The sequence below is a fragment of the Dipodomys spectabilis genome, unplaced genomic scaffold (genome assembly GCF_019054845.1).
Source record: "Dipodomys spectabilis isolate Male_0828 unplaced genomic scaffold, ASM1905484v1 ptg000297l, whole genome shotgun sequence".
NCBI lineage: Eukaryota > Metazoa > Chordata > Mammalia > Rodentia > Heteromyidae > Dipodomys > Dipodomys spectabilis.
In genome coordinates this window covers 15,869,113-15,882,085 of record NW_024870974.1, presented here as the reverse complement: position 1 = coordinate 15,882,085, position 12,973 = coordinate 15,869,113, and the positions used below count along the sequence as shown (strand labels likewise).

At 48.3% G+C, this 12,973-nt stretch overlaps 1 protein-coding gene across 1 annotated transcript in view; it reads left to right on the top strand.

Moving 5' to 3' along the window:
- Positions 1-10,430, top strand: part of Fhip1a (FHF complex subunit HOOK interacting protein 1A) — a 169,346-nt gene extending 158,916 nt beyond the window's left edge. The window contains exons 10-12 of the mRNA XM_042701751.1: positions 3,717-3,895; positions 4,187-4,325; positions 9,032-10,430. Of these exons, the coding sequence (XP_042557685.1) occupies positions 3,717-3,895; positions 4,187-4,325; positions 9,032-9,285 (572 nt within the window). The 3' untranslated portion in view covers positions 9,286-10,430. The remainder of the gene's footprint in view (positions 1-3,716; positions 3,896-4,186; positions 4,326-9,031) is intronic.
- Positions 10,431-12,973: the final 2,543 nt, after the last annotated feature.

Sequence of the window (12,973 nt, the reverse complement as noted above, 5' to 3'; positions counted from 1 at the left end):
TCCTTCCTCCTTAGGAACATGTACATAGCATCAGGAAACATTTCCTCCTTCCATGGAGCTTTGTAGCTTCCAAACTTTCTGAGCTCAGAACCATTAACTTCCAGGGAATTGGGGTATCTGCTAAAATGAATTTCCTAATTTATCCAGTGTTATTTTTTCATGTATTGAGCAATTGTTAACTGATCCCATAATGTTTGGTAGGTTCTGTATTCAGGAACTAAAGATGCATTGTGCAAAGAAATCACAGTCTTTCATGGGAGACACCAGCAAAGGACTCTTAGTGAGATCTGCACATCTGTCATGTGTTAAGTCAGTGTGAAGGGAGCTCTTGGAAAGAGGAGTGAGAGCCTCCCAGAGCCGGGCACTGACAGCGGAAACGAGGCAGAGCAGGGGCTCAGTAGGACAGCATGGACCACATAGGGCAGGAGGCTAGGAGAGGAGCCAAAGCCTGGCTGATTTCAGCTTGTAGGGGGCCCTTTGGGCCAAGCTGAAGAATGAGCACCTCATACTTCTGCCCTGAAGAGACCCTAGAAGTATTAAAGTTGAGCAGGCATGAAAGATCAGCATTTGTGGTAGCATGGAAAGCAGAGAACAAGGGGAGATTTGTGTCACTGTATTTGAATTTAGATGCACCACTGCTTGGGCTTGGCAGTGGTGCTTCTTAAATAATTTTCACATCCATATTTGCTTCTGTGCCAAGATGTGCATACAGGGACGTCCACTGCAGCAGTGTTTCTCATAGGAAAAGATCAGAAACAACCCAAGGTCCACTAGTGGGATACTGGCTTGCCTATGCAACAATCAAATGTCTTCTGATCCTGAGATCACTTAGACAGCTCTCTATGTGTTGGTATGAGAAACTCTCCAACACACATGCAGACTACACACACACACACACACACACACACACACACACACACACAGAGGAGGCAAGATAACATGCTGGTTTAAAGCACTGGAAATAAGATGGTCTGAATTGAAATTCTGACACCATTATTTACTAGCTATACACATTTAAAATTCTGCCTTATCTTTAAATGGGATAAATAGTAAACATACTTCCTAGGGTGGTTGTGGGTAATACATGAAAAGTGCTTGGAATACTGGCTGTCACATGGGATGTACTTCATAAATATTTCGAATAATCACACAGCTATTATTACACACATAAAACACTTTTGGAAGAATATAGTAGAATCTGCTAACAGATTTCTCCTCCTGGAGGGAGTGGCCTGTTTTCCATTTTGTATACAAAAACAAATGCACACACACAGAATTTTTTTTATCTCTATTAGAACAGAAAAATCAGTTTTTGAGTCTATATTGGACATGATGAGATGTTGACAAAGGAAGAGATTCCAGGGGAGAGTTGAGGCTCTGGCCCACATTTAAGTTACTTCCAAGTTCAGTTGCACAACTGATAGCAGCCGCATTCTTGGAGTTAGGAAATGCAGGAAGAAGGAGTAGAGTTGATCAAGGCAGGAGATGAGGACTCTTGAGGAGAGAAATGACAGGGAGTGATGGTAGAGATGGGCCGTGGTCATTTTGAACGTTTGAACATTCTATGGGTAGTCTGTTACAGTTCCATTACTGTGGCAAAATACCTGAGACGGTCTCCTTATTCAAATGGAAGGATTTCAGTTCATGTTTCCCTGGCCCCATTTTCTTTGGGCGTATGGCAGCATATCAGCGGTTTATGTGTGACTGAGGAAGCTACTTACCTCATGGTAGCCAGGAAGCAAAGAGAGCCAGGATCTCAATATCCCCAGACAAGGGATGCCTACAGTGACCTAACTGCCTCCCACTGGACTCTACCTTCTAACAATCTCCTGACCTCCCAGTAGTACCTCCATTGGAGACTTAAGTCTTCAACACATGAGCCTTTGGGGAACACTTAGGAGTCAATTATAGCAAGTAGGGAGTTTGTCTGCCTTCCTAGGAGAGGAGGGTGGAACACACCTGCCATCCTCCATGTATACTTGGGGCTCTCCAAGTTGTCTTCTGATTTTCAGCTGCTTATCGGTTCCCTGTAACTTCATTTTGCTAGGCAGTTTTTTTGTTTAATGTGATTAAAAATCCTCTAACAATAAAGTAGGAACTGGAAAGGGCTTATGATGGCCGTCTTCTGGACTTGAGCTGGTGCTGTGATTACTTGAGTAACACACTGATGCCATTGTGATGCGCTCTTCTCACAATGTATGGGAAACAAGCTACTTCCTCCCTCTGTGACTCTTCCTACCCAAGTGAGCCCTCATCCTCAGACAGAGGCAGAGCTATGTCAGCTGCCCCATTAGCTCCTGGTTCGAGAACAGGGCTTGCTGTTCTTGTTTCTCACAGAGACCTGTTTCCATGGAGAGGCTTCATTCTCAGACCCTGTGAGGTCTCTGCATGAGGCATTCTGAAATGAAGTGGGCTTTGGTGAAGCCCGCGTTGATGGCAGTGAAGTGTTCAGAAGGCATGTCTGATGGTTGCGGGGTGTGTGCTTTTGCTATAAACATGCCAAGTGTCGTGGCATCGTCAGTGCTCCCCTGGGAGGAATACAAATTCCCATCCATCTTGCTTAATGGAACATTTTTATGGTTAAAGAATTGAACATCTTCAAGTCATTTTATTATTGTCATATATATTTCTCTGCCTTCAGTGAACTTAAAAAATAAAGCATGTTAATTTTCTAGTGACCCACAGTTGGTGAGGCTTGTTTTTGTCAGTTTTTGCTTTGTGAACTGCTTTTTGTGCCATATAGATTTCCTTTACAAAGAACTCCATGATAGGAGAAACTCAGACTCGCCTCCCCTGCCTTCCCCAGCCCTGCCCCCCCCCCCCCAAAAGAAAAATCGGTGTGCTTACTGAGTTGCCAGAGCCTCATTCACTCCTGTATCTTTTCCCCTCCTTTGTGTTTTTTGCCTGGTTCTACCTTTAGGCTGAATATTCAACCTATTCCTTCCTCAGAGCTGGGATCATAGGCACACACCACCATACCTGGCTTATTGATTGTGATAAGAGTCTTGCTATTTTTTTGTCTAGGCTGATTCCAAACCTTGATTCTCCCTAGCTCTACCAGGATTATAGGCATGAGCTACTGCACTGGCCACACAAAAATTTCTTACCAAGACTTTCAGTGGCCTTTCAGATGCTTGCAAAATGTCATGAAATGAATGTTTTGAGCACTGGCATCTGAAAGAGATTACTTTTTAAGCCAGACACTGGTTGCTCATGCCTATAATCCCAGTTACTCAGGAGGCTGAGATCTTGAGGATCGAGGTTTGAAGCCAGCCTGGACATGAAAGTCTGTGACATTATTGCCTCTAATTAACCAACAAAAGTCTGGAAGTGGCACTGTGGCTCAAGTGGTAGAGTGCTAGCCTTGAGAAATAAAGCTCAGGGACAGTGCCCAGACCCTAAGTTCAAGCCCCGGGACTGGCACCAAAAAAAAAAAGTATATTCTAACTAAATAAAAATATTTGTCATTCAAGTTTTTCACCCTGGTGAGACAATTTTCAAAGGAATAAAAGCACTTGTGGAGTCAAAATATTTGTCTCCATGTATATTTTCCTACCTCCTGTTTCTCTTTGTGGCAATACTTTGTCTTCTGTTCTCTTAAAGCAGGAGAAACAGGATACATGCGTGTGTGGGTTTTCACCCAGGTGGGCCACTGTGGTTTGGGGGTCATGGCCCCCTGTGCCCAGCCAGCCCTGTAGCTTCTGCCCTCTCCACAGGCCCGTTTATCAGCGTGGTCCTGTCCAAGCTGGAGAGCATGCTGGAGAACTCCCTGCATGTGAACTTGCTGCTCATCGGGATCATCACGCAGCTCGCCAGCTACCCCCAGCCTCTCCTGCGCTCCTTCCTGCTCAACACCAACATGGTCTTCCAGCCCAGTGTCCGCTCGCTCTACCAGGTACCCACCCACCGACCTCAGACCCGTTCAGCTCCTGATTCAGAGTCCTTCCTCCTCTTATGATTCTGTCATTTTCCAGAAATCCCAGTGCCCTAACTAATGTGCTTTCCTACCTAGTTCCTAGTAAGCTGTTTGTGTAGCTTATTCTAGACAAAGTCTCCATTTAGGATACTTTAAGATATACCTAAGCAGTTAAAAGTGAGCAAACACCTAATGTTGTAATAGTCGAGGTCCATTGGTAACACAGTGGACTTCTGGTGTGAGCGATTAATATGGAAGTTTCTTTGACAGGTCCTTGCATCGGTGAAAAACAAGATCGAGCAGTTTGCATCTGTGGAGAGAGACTTCCCAGGCCTCCTCCTCCAAGCCCAGCAGTACCTGCTCTTCCGGGTTGACATGTCTGATATGACCCCTGAGGCACTAACCAAAGGTCAGCTCACGTTCTCACGCCCTTCCCCTCGTTCTCGCCACCCTCACCCTGCAGACCGACGGGCTGCATCAGTACCTGCATCCAGGAAGTACCTAGACACACTTGCATTCTACCCTTGCAGGGAGGAGGCTTCTGGCAGTGTTCAGATCAAAAGGCCATACCTGGCCTGTCCCTAGAAGAGTTTGATGGGCTCTTTATTTTTTTTGTTTGTTTTGTGGCTGAGAGTGGTTCAGAGAAGGAGCTGGAGTGGGGGTTGTTAGGTAGGGGTGGTAAAGGGATTGTGTAGGACCACAGCTCCTAGGGGTCTGGGAGTAGCATTGTGTATATTCCCTGGGCCAGTCTTTGGTCAGCTCTGCCTTTGACTCTACTGTCTTTATATTTTCAGAGGCTTTTAAGGAAAACAAGTAAAGGTGCTAATGACTGTGGGCAATGAAGCACATCCATTAGGGCTAGGAAAAGCAAACTATGTTCAGCCTAAGATGCTTGACAATGCCTTTGGATCTACTGTAGAGCAGGGGTGTGCCGGGCCCTGGTGGTGTGGGAGGCGGGTCGTGGGGCAGTGCTGAGGAGAGCTGAGATTGCCCGGAGGGCCAGCCAGGCCTGGGAACGGCACTGCTTTGCTGCTGCGTTTCATCTCTGGGTGGAAAACTTCAATAACTTGAAACCTGGTGACGTGGGTATTGGGGAGCATGTTGTAGCAATTTTGTCTCATCCGCCCCTTGCCATGTGCCGCCCAGAGGCAAGTGGTCAGAAACCGGATGGGGGTGAGAGACAGAAGCAGTATTTCAATCTCGGTAGGAAGCCCCAAAGTGGCTTTTGAGTCCTGCCTTGCTGTAGTCATTTGATCTCGGGAACTTTGCTTCACTGAGCCCTCAGGCTCTCAACTTTGTTTTGGTTTTGAGCTGGGGATAGAATTGAGGGCCTCCCTGCATGGCCCTTAGGCCCTGTTCGTCTCCCCTCTGTCACCAGGACCATCGGTCTGTGAGCTGCGTGACTCGTGGACAGGGAGCTGGGCTGTGCCCGTGCTGTGAGACGGTCGGCACTTACCCTGTGTGTGTAACAAACCACTGCTGGAATCCAGGGCTTCACGCACAGCCGTTTATGCTTGTGGAAGTATGTGTGTGTCTATGAGGCTGTGTGTGCCCCCACACCTGGTCCAGCTCCCTTGATTTTACTTGGATTCACACTTGTGTGTGCTGAGGTTTAGGATGGCCTTGCACATCAGTGGCTGCAGTCTGGGGTGAGGTACGTGATTTGGGTGACACGGAGCAAGCTCTGGGTGACACTCATAGCTCTGGGTGTCCAGAGTAGAGAACAAGTGCATGGAAAAAAAATCTCTCCAAGCTCAGGCTCATAGTTCACACGAGGTCAGTCCTGGGGCCAGCCTGGATTCAGGAACAGCACAATCCTTCCTCTTGATGGAAGAGCTGAAAAGAACTGTGGTCCTTTTTGCAATCCCTGGGACAGAAAGTGGCTTCGGGCTCCTACGTTGTATGCTTGGGCCCAGCTCCATTTTCATTTGGGTTTTTCAGTTTGCAAGGCAGTCAGTTTCTGAGGCAGTCCACTTTTATTGCTAAACAGCAGCGGGAAATGGGAAAGAAAAGTACCACCAGCCCCTGGTCATGCAGGAAGCCAGAGCAAGGCCAGGCAATCAGCCAGGGTCCTGAAGTCCAGCGTCTAGACTGTCCTGTGTGAATGCCATGCAACACAGGACACCACCGAACTTCACAAGCTCGTTTGGGGCGGGGTGCTCGCCAAACACCCCTGCGCTCATGCTGGTTCCACTGAATGGTGGCTGTGGTTCTAGAACAAACAGAATCCCCATGTAAGGTCATCCAATCAATCCGCTGGGATGGATGCCTTTTAAGGCCTAGGACACTCAACGAGACTTTGAGACTCATCAGGAACTTCTCTTGTGGTAGAAATCTGAGTTCATCTGAGTTCTTCAGATGAATTTCCAACTGCGTCCAGGTTAGTAAAATGATAGTCTCCCTCATAGCATTCGAAACCCTTAGCTCATGGAGATGGCTCCTGCCCCATGTGCAGGGCTGACCTCTGAAGCGTGCTGTATGTGTGGTTGCCTGAGAGTGAGCAAGCCAGGGAGTCCTGTCCTCACCAAGGCACAGGGAGTCCTGGTAAATGACCCGTGTTTGGCCGTCCAGTGCCTGTGTGCTGGGCCCGTGGCCTGGCACTGCTGGGAGAAGGATGCGTAACACATTTTTTCCCTCACTTCGGAGATCTTCTTAGCATCACTTTTAAGCTCCTTCATTTGCACCTTTTTTGAAACAACTCCTGGCCCTGATGTTTGTTTATAATTCCTCACCCCCTGCTTTCCCCTCGGGGGCTGGGCATGCTCGCGGACCTTTTTATGAGGTGCGTAAAACGCAGGCCCCTGCAGCCAGAACTGCTCCATCACACAGGCCCTGGGCTCCCTTTGCCTTCTGGGGGCTCCTCAGCGATGCTCCAACAGCAGGAGGAGACCACTGCTCAGAGCAGGGAGCGAGCTTTCCCACCTCTGGGTGCTGCAGCGCCATTCCTCGGGCGCAGCTTCTGAGCTTCAGTCTGCAGCTTGTCTCCTCCCCGTGAAGATCCTTTGGAAAGTGACTGTCCTTTCCCTGTGTTTAGTCACCACGAGTCCTTAATGGCTCCCTAATTCCACAAGGATCCCTGATCTACAACGAGCAAAACAGATCTAATGTGGTAACTGTTCCAGGTGTGGACAGCAAGAGCACAGGGGTGCTTGGTGACACTGGGGGCCAGCGCCCTGCTGCCGGCAGAGCTCCTTGAGCATCTTCCATCTTGTCCTCACTCCTCGCCAACTCCCTTGCCTTCAGTACCAGAGTCTGAGTCTGTCTCCCATCCAGGGTGAGAAGAAGAGCCTTAGCAGGGTTGCTTTTATTCACAGTCAGACTCCAGCTCCCTCCTCCCTTTTGAGGAGGGAAGAAAAGAAGGGAATTGGAGGCGGAAGGCGGAAGGCAAGCCAGCTGGGGAGGCTCAGGAATAGGAAGGGCTGTTGGCCACTTCTGCACTCATTCATAGTCCAAGTGCGTGTGATCATCTGAACATAGGTGTGTTAGAGGCTGTGACAGACACAACCACAGATGAGGGAAGGCTTGGTCTCAGAAGGGCCACTGAGGAAATGATAGGTAAACAGCAGCGTCCTGACGAGTGGGCCTGGACTGGACAGTAAATGAGGCAGGAGCCAGAGCAGGAGTGACCTCCGCAAACGCCTTGTGAAGTCAGGGGCTGCGCCGCCGATGCACATGTAATGGTCCACCGCTCTCCCACAGTCCCTGCACACTCAACACCAGTCCCTGGTCTGACATGACCCAGCCAGTCCCCTGAGGTGAGCCTGCTCTCCGCCTCAGCACCAGTGCCTCTGAACGAGGCAAGTCAGGTGGGAGCCACATGGCGCACAGTGCAGGTTCTGGTCTGGGGTGCTGCCCGCCGGTGTGCAGGCCACATTCTTCCCCCGCCTTGCCAGCCCTTCGGAGAGCTGCAGTGCCGAGGGCCAGCCTGGGGCCGGCGGAGGAGATCTCCAAGGCCAGCTGCGGACCCCAGAGACATCAACACTTCTGTCCTCACGTGTCGCGCGTGGCGGGCGTCTGCTGAAAGGCGCTGGGAGATTATAACAGCTTTTCCAGCACTCCACAGCCACAGGCTCCGATGAGCTTAATCCACAGGATATTTAAAGCAGCAAAGTGGAAAAAAATTTTAACACTAAAGACTATAGTAGTGAGATGTTGAAAGTACTATAAATGTCAAGAATTTTTAGTACTGTAGTTAAGCAACACTTTGAGACGAGTGTTGAAAATGGGGTTGAAATCTAAAAAAGCAGCCAAAATAATGAATTGCTTGGATACAGTGATTTAGAAGGAGGAATGGGACTTGTTTGGGTAGGGGCAGAAGAAGGCATAAATAATTCCTTCAAATATATAAGGGCTAGAGATGCTCAGGAATGAAAGAGTCAGGGAAGTTGCACCATTTTAATTACTAAGACTGATTTGATATAAAAATGCAGATCACATCATGAGTATGTTAGAGCTTGGTCTCATATAGTCTTAGATCTATGCTGTTGAAACTGAGATGGAAATGTCTGGAAACCTTCCACAGATGTCAACTTCCAAGCCATTTCTCACTCCTTCATCCCACTGACAGGAAATTCTTAGTCGGATTTTTTTCCCCCAGAACATCCTTTTCCTTAATTCTAATCAAATCTTCCACTCTCCTTTCAGATTGCAGGGTTGAGCTCCCAACCAGGAGACTGGGGAAAGCGGGAAATCCTTGAGGCCAGAGCAGTAGCTGTGCTTTGCGTAGAATTCAGGTGCTCGAGCTGCACCAGGATGACCTGGCATCTGGCCAAGATAAGCACTGCATAGGAGATGCATGTGAACATGCTGCAAGCTGAGATGGCTTTTTCAGCTCTTCTCTGTCCCTGTATACTGGGCATGGAAGGTTTTTTATATCTGTGTGAGGTTCCTGGTACACAAGATTGGATATGAGCTTCCTATCACACACTAAGGTCACACGTCATCTGCAGCTAAGCATGTGTGTCACACGGAGTACTTGAGTGTTCTTGAGGATTTAGCCCGCTGAGGAACGGTGCCCTGAACTAGACCCCTTCGTACTCCGCCTGGCCCGCAGATTCACACGGTTAAGAGGGAGGGTGAGATCAGCTTCTGTGACAGTCTTCTTTTTGGTTGCAGATCCCATTCAGGAAGCTTCTAGGACAGGAGGTGGCAAGAACCTTTTGGATGGCCCCCCAAGAGTGCTTCAGCCCTTCCTGGCCAATAGAGCCAAGGTGGCCTGTGCACCCCCAAACCTGCCCTTGCCGGTGAGGAACACCATGCTGGCAGCTGCCCTCTTCCCAGAGTTCCTGAAGGAGCTGGCGGCCTTGGCCCAGGAGCACTCCATCCTGTGCTACAAGATCCTGGGAGACTTTGAGGACTCCTGTTGTTAGCTTTTTGTATTATTCACAGTGACTTTTGTTTTTTAAGGTTATAGCATCTTGACTGAATGTTAAATGCAAAGCTGCTTGTGGAAACGTTCTACTTTGATATTTCCTGACAATACTTGATGTGTGGGGAGGGGCTTTTCTGGGTGTCCCCTCCCTAGCTGGGCTTCCCACCTGATGTTGAATAGAATGTAAGTCTCAGAAGCCGGTCGCTCCTTGGCAGGTTGCTCTGCTCAGATTTTCCTCCTCGCAGGTTTGGTTGCTGCTCTTCTGTCACTGCGAGTCACTCCTCTCGCAGCTCAGATGGCACCAAGCAAATCCTGGGCTTTGGGGACATCTGGACAGGCCTGGGGCGGAAGGCTGGCTCACCGACAGCAGCACCCTCTGCTCAGGTGCTTCCAATCTGCTTGTCAGCTGCCCTCCTCCGGGAGGACGGTGAAGGTGAGGCTCTTTGCTGCCTCCACTCACGTGCACCTGTCCCTTTCAGTTCTACTTCCAGGACTTGAATTCTCTTAACATGCATTGCCTTATGGTGTGGGAAAAGCCCCCAGCTTTCTGCCTGGGAAGTTATGTGCATTTGGAGAGAATCTGGAATTCAGGGAATTATTTCTTGTTCCGTGAGAGCTTTCTTTAATCACTGTAAGACTACCTAAACATTGAAGATAGCCTTATTTTAGTAAGATTTGCACAAAAAATGAAGTGTACCTATGCAAACTGTTACTATGGTTCCTAGGAGTTTGATCAGATGAACAAAGCTTATGCAAAATCAGACACACCCATAAGCATATGGGTTCATATGCTTATGCAGAAAGACAGCCATGGTTATTTTTTTAAGTGTTTATGAAAACCAACTTGTGAAGCTATTTCATTGTGGAGTTCTGTGGGGGAGATTTGGAGTGGATAAAGGTAAGCCCAAAACACTGGTCATTATTTTAAAGTGTTTGCTTTGACTAATACGTTGCACTTTATGGGGAAATGGGAACTGTGCAGTCCACTTTGGGAGCTGGGTTGTAAATGCAAAGCCGAGGGGCAAAGGGCTGTTGGTGACTCATTCCATCTGGACATGTCACTCTGGAGAAGCGAGCATCATCGGAAGCCCTGCTATGATGGATTAGTGCCTCTGGCTGAGCCTGCTGCAAGGGCCTGATTACTCTTGGAGCCACCACCACACAAAACCACCACCATATTCTGAATCCTACCTTCCTCCCTTTTGGGCCCATTTCTGTGGTGAGTAGCAAGTAGCAGGTGGCGAGTCCCCTGTTTGGGTGGGAATTCAAAGCCTGGCACCCTCTGTCCTTTGTAGGCCTTTCTACTCAATCTCAAGAATAGTTAGTGCTGGGTCTTCTGGTTGTGCCCAAGAAGCACTGGGTTTGTTGAAGTCAGGTCCCTGGTGCACAAGGACAGTGGAGGAAATACTATCTGAGGTTCTGTGAAGTGCAAGCACCCCTTGGTGTTTCCTGGATCTTGAAGCAGCACGCCTGGACAGCTGGAAAGCCAGTCCACGGGCAAAGACACGGGGGATCTGGGCTGGGCAGGGCAAGCTGTTTAGAGGACTTCAAGCTGTTAGCAGGACTTCATGGCCTAGGCAAGAAACACAGACACCTGTTCACGACACATTATTGATCTTGAAAATCGGTTTGGTGCAGCAGCCAGAATATGTGCAGCCGATGCCCTGGCCCATACTTGGCTTCCTGGTAGCTCATTGCATCTGCACATCCCACACATCGTAAGAAAGAAGGCAGCTTCAGGCAGTGAAAGAGGAACAGGTGAAGATGCAAGTAAGCTGTCATTATTACCTTCAAACTCCGCTCTCCATGAGTATTCTTCTGATTTTTGGATTGTCTTGTTAACTAGTTACCAAATGGCGAAACCCTATCTGTAAATGGTATTTCTTACTTTTCGGCTTTGATTTTCAGCCATCTCCATTATTTGGCGATGGTGTTGATTCTTCTAGTCTTATTTTCTTCTTCTGTGGTTCTAGGTATCAAACCCAGGGCCTTTTGCATGCTAGGCAAGTGCTCTACTGCCAAACTCAACTTCCAGCTCACCTAATTTCTGTATTGTGGTGCACCAGGCTGGTCCCTTTGGGCAACGTGCTTGTTAGGGAGAAGATGGACTTTGTGCCTCTTATTTTTCCAATAGGACTGAAGTAGACTTATTTTAAAGGGGGACGGAGATGACTGGAGGCTAGGGTAAGAGGCAGAAAAATCCCATTTTCTTCGGGTGAGTGTGGGTAACAAACACGATGGCTTTTCTCTAAATCCCTGTTTAGAACTAGAAACCCATTTGTGTCTCTGAGTCTTTGCGGTCCTCTCCAGAGGGTTTTGTCCAGGGTTTTGCAAAAGGAAGCCAGAAGACTGACCTGGCAATAAAAGAACATTGTATTTCCATGTAAAACCCATGTGGGTGGCTTAAATAACCAAGAAAAGGTGATCTAGGGAATGCTATGGGCATGCCAAAAGAAAATGACAAAGACCTAGTTGTAAATAGGAGAGGAAAGGAAACCTGAAGGATTTGGAGGAGTGGATGTTGTTTTAGGCAGCTAGAAAGATGCCAGATGGCAGGGTTCCTTAGCAAGAGAACATCATGGTGATGAATAGAAAACTCCAGACCCAAAGTAAATAGGCAAAGCCCGTCAAGGTGTCTTCTTTGTAATGAGGTTTTGGGGAAAAAATATGTTTTAAAAAGATTTGACATGCTTAAAATGTGGCCCAAGGGCACGGGGCACGGCTGGTCCTCTGCACCGAGCTGGGCCCCCAGCAGCTGTCAAGCCTACTACCAGAGCCAAAGTAGGCCGAGTCCATGGTGCAGCACCCAGGCTGGTGTCACGACGTCCCCGAGGGCTCCTGAACACTGCCACATCAATGCCAGCGCATAATGCAGGGTCTGACCGAAAGGTCCCGGATGAGTGAATTTTATGGTTCGACGTATGAAAGCACTGGAACATCGAACCCTGAGTTCTGGAAATGTCTGCAACATTTTTTAAACAGCTGTGGTTCAGTCTTAACAATCTCAAAGCCATGAGTTGGAGATGTTGGGATGGCTGCTAAGAGATGCGATTTTCTTTCTCATTAGCTACATCCCATCCCTGCATTTACAGAGCCATTGTATGCTTTGCCTCCTTTGGTTTAGCATCACAGGAGAAAATACTTTGACATGCTTGGGTTGGAGTTGTTTTCCCTGTCCTGTCAGGAGGTTCATGCGGTACTTCCCATCCCTCTGCAGTGGCCTTCACTTAGCAGGTGACTTTCATTTACGTCAGATCTAGTAGTTAATTTCCAGTCCATTAAGACATCATGGCGCCAGGGTGTGTTCAGGACAGGGTCCTCTTAGGAATGGACTCTAGACAGGGCATATGAACAGCTGGGGTGCCATCTAATTGGGGCAGCCAGCCATCCTCATGCTTGGAAGTTGTTTTCGATGTCTGAATCGCTTTGGCTGAGTGGTCATGTGGGTTGATTTCCAGCTCCTCTAAGGCTGTGGCTGAGCGCTATATTCTGGATTTGTGTGTCCAGGTGGCTTTCAGAAACGCAGCATGACCAGCAGGGATGGCCAGCATGGCTTGGGTGTGATGTGAAGTATCTTTCTATGCTCCAATTCTCAGCTATGGGTAGTTCAGTTTAATTGCTAATTGCAAGCTGTGTTTACCGAAATGGTGGGTCCTGCTTGCTATTTTTATGAAACATTTTCCTTC